Raw genomic sequence first — 6,954 nt, forward strand, 5'->3', positions numbered from 1 at the left:
TTCCGATCTGCACCAGGCACCAAAAGGCTTGCTGTGGGCAAGAGAGACGTGAGGCCTGGCTGCTGGGTGTTCCCCGGCCGCCTGTCTGCCCGCCCGCCCGTGGCCTAGGGGTACCTCGGCGGGCATGTGCATGAGCAGCACGGCGGCGATGGGTGCCTGGGCCTGGCAGTAGCCCTCCTCGGGTCGGTACAGTGTGTAGGCCTTCAGCACCCGGAACAGGTCCTGCTGGCTGCGGAGAGGTGAGCAGGGAAGGGCTGATGGGTGGACTCGGCCACCCACAGGCCTCACCTGTGCCCCACTGGGCCAGACCTAACTCAGAGGCTGCACTTCCCTGCAGACTGGGGTCACCAGGGGTCAGTCCCCCTCTGCAGCCCCTGCACCCTCCTTTGACAGGTGAGGGCAGAGGCTCAAAAAGAAAGCGGGGAGCAGGGCCGGGGCAGGGGGCGTGGCCCCTGGCTTAGCAGCTGTGGCCCCTCGGCCAGGCCAGCCCCGTCCCAGGTCTGTCTCGGTCCCGGCCTGGCCACCACGTCTCTCCTTTCCTGCATACCTTGTACCCACCCAGCTCTCTCCAGCCTTCTTTCTCCCCACTCGATTTGTGCATCTTCCTGTTTCCAGAGGAAGGCCAGGCCAGGCAAGCCTAACTCTCTGGGAAGTACAGGATGAAGTGACCCAGACCTAAGAGGACCCATCTTTGGTTTGAACCAAATAGGGAACTAACAGTGCAGTCAGGATCCTCCAGCTTCCGGGACCCCCAACGTGCCGCCAGATTCATTTTACCTCCTCTCTCTGAGGGAAAGGGACAGCCCACAAGGGCCAGCCTGCTCACCCGTGGCCCCCCCGGGACACAAACATCTCGTGGAAAGGGAACTGCCGGTGCAGGTCACGCTCAATCACATCCAGCCACTTGGGGTCCCCAGGGGACATGTCCAGCTCCTGGAAGCAAGGTCAAGAGCATCTCTTAGGAGTTAGGATGGCTGGGAGGATATCATCGTCCCAGGTTGTGGAGGAGGCCCCATCACCAGGGACAATGTCCACCTGATCCCATCCTGACTGGGCCTCCCCGAGGACAAGTCAGGAAGCTTGGGCGGAGCACAGACAAGGGGAGCAGAGTCCTGGAAACCCTGAGGGGCTACCTAGGCTCCAGGAGGAAGACCCACGTGGGTAAGAGTGCCTGACATAGCTGTAGCTTGAGATAACCTCCAGGTACTTCATTCAGGACTCAAACACCTTGTTACCCCCTGAAGATGGAAGGCAACTTGGAAGCAACAACTCCCACCTGGGAGCACCACCCGGAGCACCACTTGAGATGGCACACGTGGGCCTTGCCGAATGTTCTCCTCAGCCCCCCAGAGACAGGTCTGTCGTTACACTGTTCACAGGTGAGGAACTGAGGGTCAAAGAAAAGCCACTTGCCTGATGCCTTGTGGCTAGAAAAATGATGCAGCTGGGTCTGGAAGCCAGGCTGACTCAGAGCTGTCAACCCCAACTCCTGTGCTACCCACCTCCCTGTACAAGAGGTGCCACCCATTCAGGAAGCGTGTGTGTGTGTGTGTTCTGCTACCCTGAGCAACGTCATGACATCTGTCACACCATTAGCCTCAGAGCCATCTCTGGGTGCTGGGGTTTCAGCAAATTTTTACTCTTTTCTTTGAACTTTCGTGAACATTTTTGCATGAGTTCCATTTATGAAAACAAAGCTACTACACAAAGAAAGATCCTGTCTCAATTACTTGAAATGTCCTCTATCTTACTTGCTTGTTGGTTACAGGGGTATATATTATTTGTCCAAACTCTCTGAACTGTGTGCTTAAGATCTGTGCACTTTACTTTATGTAAGTTCATAACCTCAGCTTTCAAAAAAGAAAGAAACAACTCAGTGGAAAGGATGCCTGGAGGGCTGAGCAGGGAAGCAGACAGAGCCCTTGTTGTCTACGTGTTGGGCAGTGCCAGGAGGGCCCCAGGAGGAAGGCTGGGTCCACAGCAAACACATCAGTGGGTGTAGGCCCAGGCCCCTGCCCGGCAGGTGACTTCATACAAGTCCCTTTCCCTCTGTGCCTCCTCAGTGGGGGTGTCCCAGGATTGAAATAAGGACCCTAGGGTGTCAGGTAACTTGATACAAGAGGGTAAACACTGAGACAAAGGAGTGTTGGAGGCTGGAGGGTGAAGGGAGGGGCGCAGGGTCTGGACAGTGGGCCCTGGGGCAGGTGCACACGAGACCTGTGCCTGCGCAACCCCCCTCGGCGGGGCCGCTAGTGCCCCAAGCACCTGCAGGTCAGGATGCGGTCCTGATCCGAGACACTGTCTTGAGTACAGTGCAGGTCTGCTTTTGTCAGGAAGGAAAGGAGGGTCCCACAAGTTCTCCTGAAGGTTCCCCTGAGGTGTGGACCTGGGAACCCAAGGTTCCTAGAACACGCTCATTGGGTTCCTCAGCAGCTCACGGCACTCAGCGTCACCACCCCTCAGAAAGGGAAAGGTGCAGCCGAAGGGCCTGCAGGGAGAAAGGGTGCCGAGAGTCCAAGGCAGATAGGGGCCACTGGGGGTGATGCAGTTACCGCAGCCCCCATGGAGCCTGCAGGTGCTGGCGTTGTCAAGAAGGGAAATCAGAGAAGAAAACCAGGGAAGAAAAAGACTGGAAGGTCCTGTCCTGCCTGAGGAAGGAGGAAGAAGTGGCCAGCGCAGAGGAGGAGGAGCTGCCGGGGTGTGGAGCCTGCGCTGATGGCGGAGGCTGGGGTCAGCGCGGGCCTGTGGGGGCAGGATTGCTGCACCACAGCCCCTCGCGGAGCCCCTGCCTGTGGTCTCTTGCCCCAGCAGCCGGAGGCAGCTTCTCTCCCCGTCCACTTCCTCCACCCCACAGGCAGGCAGAGTCCCTCCTGCTGTGCTCACAAACCACTGTCCTGGCCCCCAGGATAGCTTCGGGGCCCTGCCACTAAGGTTCAAAACATCATAAAGGGCTTTCTGGGCCAATCTACGTCCTCCCTCAAGCAACCTTCAGACCCCAGAGGCAGCCAACCCCTCTCAGGACGCACCACTCCCCAGACACACACAGCACAGAGAGCTCTGCACTCCGCTGCTCCTCAGAGGCATCACGTCTGCTAACTGGAACCAGGAGGCTGACCGGGCCCCCGAGCTCCCTCGGCTCTCAGGCTGTGCTCTGGTGGCTGAAGGTAACCTAGGGCCTTGGTGACGTTCCCACCCCACCCCTGAGCCTCCCACTCTGCCAGAAGGCAGCCCCCTGACATGGAAGTGATGTAGCCACAGGGAGGAAGACTCTGGAGCCAAGAGGCTGCCTGAGTGGGCATGATGTCGGTGCTCTGTGGGACAGCCTGACCCCTGATTCAGGCCTGCCCTCAGCCAGACACTCCAGCAACCCCCGTCCCCTGGGCCACTCTCCCCACCTCCCGGTCTACAGCAGCAGCTCCAGGAATAGGTTTGGCGGGAGAGGGCTGTTCACTGAAGCATGAATTTTGTCAACAGGGAGCTGCTGACTGACAGCTCTCTCACTGCCTAGCATCAGTCCCAAGAGCCTGAGAGGTGCCCTGAGGCCTGGGGCCAAGTCTGGCAGGTGAGCTGGGGCAGCCCCGGGAAAGCCAACTGACTCGCCGAGTTCCCTAGAGAAGCAGGCTGGAGGAGCAGCCCGGGCCAGGGGGGCCCCAAGAAGCCTCATGAATAGAGGGGTGTGCTCCACCTTGGCAATCTTAGGTGGGGAGCAGTGGGAGGGGAAGGCATGGCTGTCAGAGGGTATCCTGTCTGACCCCTGACTGGCTTCTAAACTCTAAGGACACTGGTTTGGCTCTGCCACCCCCGGAACAGACAAGCCCATAAGCAACACGGGTGAACCAAGTTTAGCTGGCTTGGATGAGGCAAGAGAAAGAGTAGAGGACGGGAAGTCAAAAGGTGTTAGGGTCCTGTGACCCTGCTGGGCAGCCCCCGAAGGCCCAGAGCTCAGGCCCCAGGTGGTCAGGGAAGGGCTCTGAGTGTCCCTCCCAATAACCAAGAGCTGAGAGGTAGTCCACCAAGTCCAAGAGAGCAAATCTGGGCGGCTGCCAGTCTGTCCACCCCACTGAGGCCTGCTCAAGGCTGGTGCCTCAGACGAGTGGAGCCCCGAGTCACAGACTGACCAGGCCTGGCAGTCGGCTCTGGAGGCGAGAGGTCCCCTGAGCACAGAGGATCACTGCCCCCTCGGAAGATGTCCAGAGACGAGGAAGGGAGGGCAGGGGAAGGAAGGGCAACTCACGTCGAACTTTCCAGGGTTCTGCTGCAGCTTCACCTTGCCTCCTGACAGGTACTGCCAAGCACGGCCCCGCAGAGAAGGTGGGATGCCCTTCTGGCACCGCAGCCGGATCTGGAAGTCAAAGGGAGGCCATGCCTGTGCATCCAGCCAGGCTGCCCGCTGCCCCCTCCCTAGCCCCCAAGAGGCTGGTGCTCGTCAGGCCTTCAGTGAGCACGGGGGCAAGAGCGGAACGGGGGGAAAAGCGGACTCCACCTCTGTTGCTCCAACACTGCACCGGGTCTGCTGCCAGCAGGTGACGGCAGCAGCCCTGTGTTCCCTGGCCCAGTGACAACACAAGGATTCCTGAAGTCCACACAGGGTTATGAATCCCCATCTCAATTTTCTGAATCCAAATGGAACCAGACAAGTTAGAGGAGCCCCTGGGATGTCATCAGGAAGGGATCTGCACGATGTGGAACATGGCTCAGCCACAGGGAAAGCAGCTCACAAGATGACCTGGAATGTGCCCAGAGACGTGTCCTGGGTGCTTTCATGGGAGTGTTTAAGCAGCTGTGTGGCAAGATACATCCAGCCTAGAGAGGAAAGATCTCAGCAGAATTCAGGAAGAAGACGGGAGGTGATCAGAACAGGCCCCCCTTTGTTTGGTCAAGAATCCCCTCTCTTCTGCTCTCCCTGACCCCGAGCTCTCACGATTTCCAGACCAGGGTGGAGGCAACTGGTCTGGGTGTGAGTCCTGATCCCAGGCTAAAGTGACCCCGGCCTTCCCCATCACGGCCTGGGAGAGGGGAGGGAGGAAGTGTCTGGGGATCTCACGACCCAGAGCTAGTGCTCAATGCGTACGCTTGTTCTCTTCAACAGAAAAAAGGCTTCCACTGCCAAACCCAGCTTGAGAAAGCATCATGTTTTACAGATGGAGAAACTGAGGCACAGAGTGGGGACAATATTAAGGTCATTCCATCAGGGACCACGCCAACTTCCAGCCACACCACACAGCCTGGAGAACCGAGCCCTGGGTGCTCACTTCTCAGGCCTCTCCAAGTCACATGGGGAGATGAGCTTCCTCTGGGTTTGAGGGCAGAGTAAGGCTCGAAGGCAGGTGCCCTGATCATGCTCCTTGACCTCAAGGCCAAGGGTCAAAGAGATTGAGGGCAAAGGCAGAGGCACCATTCCTCTGGAAAGAGGGTGGGGAACTGTCAGGTGACACTGCCCTCGGCCCCTGCACCGAGCAGCCTGGCCTGGGGTGGAGATGGGAGCTCAGGGCAGTGGGAAGTGGACGGTGCCTGGATGATGAGTTTGAATCCAGCGCTGACCTCAGCCCATCACCTCTCATCAACTGTAAGATCAAAATGGTAACAACTAGGATTCTATCAGAAGTAGTGCAGAGGGCACATGCCTAGCACGGGGCCTGACACAGTCGGTGTTAATAAATGATGGCTTCCTCTCTGCCCCTCCAATCCCGGGAGGACACCCGACTCAGAGGCCCTGGGCCCCGGGCTCACTCCTAAGTCCCCTCATCTGGAAACCCCCTGAGAGAGTCCCCTGGGAGGCTCTCTGAGGAGGGAGCACAGGAGGCCCGGCTTTCTAATGACCAGCATAAACAAGAGAAAACTTTCCAAGGGTCAGAGGGAGTCAAGAACCAGGAAGGAGACAGGCAGGCAGGCTGAGGGCAGTGGGGGAAGAGCAGAGTGGCTGGTCAGAGGAGCCAAGTTGCGCTTCTGGGACTGCCTGCAAAGCGGGAAGAGGAAGGGAGCAGAAGGGACCGACCTGACTCCATGGACACTTTCCTGCTGCTGTGGGACTGGGGTCTCCTGAAGGAAGCCACGTGGTCTGGCCGGGCTTTGGCAAAGGGGTGCACAAGACCTGGAACCACAGGCCCTTCAGGCTCCCCAGGGCCAAGCTCAGCTGAGCTGGCCCCCACATATCATTGCAGCCCCATCACCCTCGGTCTGCTCAGGACCGTGGAGAGTCCAGGAATACCTTCAGTCCACTAAGCTCTCAGAGAGGCCCGGCCTCACCCAGGCCCAAGGTGGGGGAGGTGGGGATGGAGAGCTGGGAATACAACCAGCTTCCTCGGTGGCTCAGTGGTAAAGAATCTGCCTGCAATACAGGAGATTTGGGTTTGATCCCTAGGTCAGGAAGATCTCCTGGAGGAGGAAATGGCAACCACTCCAGTATTCTTGCCTGGGAAATCCCATGGACAGAGGAGCCTGGCGGGCTACAGTCCATGGGGTCGCAGAGTTGGACACGACTGAGCAACTAACCTTCCCCATCTGGCCTCTGGCATCTGGCATCCTCCTCAGCTCAGGGTGCTGGAGATGTTAACCTCTTAGGGAGAGGCAGAGGTGGGGATGAGCAAGGGTAAAGCCAGAGGGAGTGCTCAGCAAACGGAAAGCACAGGAATTGCCGTTATCTGAGGTAAGGCCTTGGGAAAGGAGAGTTCTGATGACAACTGAGAGAAGCCACACCTAGCCTGCTGAGCTCAAGGAGGGCAGAGCCTGACAGGGGAAGACAGCATTCCAGCCAGCACCCTGTCTCTCTGCAGGGCCTGGCGGGTCCCAGGGACTCGGGATCCGTGCAGGGGGTGGGGGTCTGGATCCACTTCTGGGTGCAGGTGTCGTCCTTCCTGTGCCACCACCTCTAACCCAGCTGGCACGGCAAGGCAGTGAGAGCTCCGGAGCCAGAGTGCCAGCACATAAGCTGTGTGCTAGGGTTCCTGCGAGGGT

General features: G+C 58.7%; 1 protein-coding gene across 1 annotated transcript in view; it reads right to left on the bottom strand.

The window, feature by feature from the left end:
- TBC1D10A (TBC1 domain family, member 10A) overlaps positions 1 to 6,954 on the bottom strand; it is a 30,677-nt gene that overhangs the window by 4,075 nt on the left and 19,648 nt on the right. Inside the window, exons 3-6 of the mRNA XM_010828868.1 lie at positions 4,235 to 4,342; positions 827 to 933; positions 115 to 229; positions 5 to 31 (exon numbers count right to left, since the gene is read on the bottom strand). Coding sequence (XP_010827170.1) covers positions 5 to 31; positions 115 to 229; positions 827 to 933; positions 4,235 to 4,342 — 357 coding nt within the window. The remainder of the gene's footprint in view (positions 1 to 4; positions 32 to 114; positions 230 to 826; positions 934 to 4,234; positions 4,343 to 6,954) is intronic.

This window comes from Bison bison, unplaced genomic scaffold (assembly GCF_000754665.1).
Source record: "Bison bison bison isolate TAMUID 2011002044 unplaced genomic scaffold, Bison_UMD1.0 scf7180017864495, whole genome shotgun sequence".
Taxonomy (NCBI): Eukaryota; Metazoa; Chordata; class Mammalia; order Artiodactyla; family Bovidae; genus Bison; species Bison bison.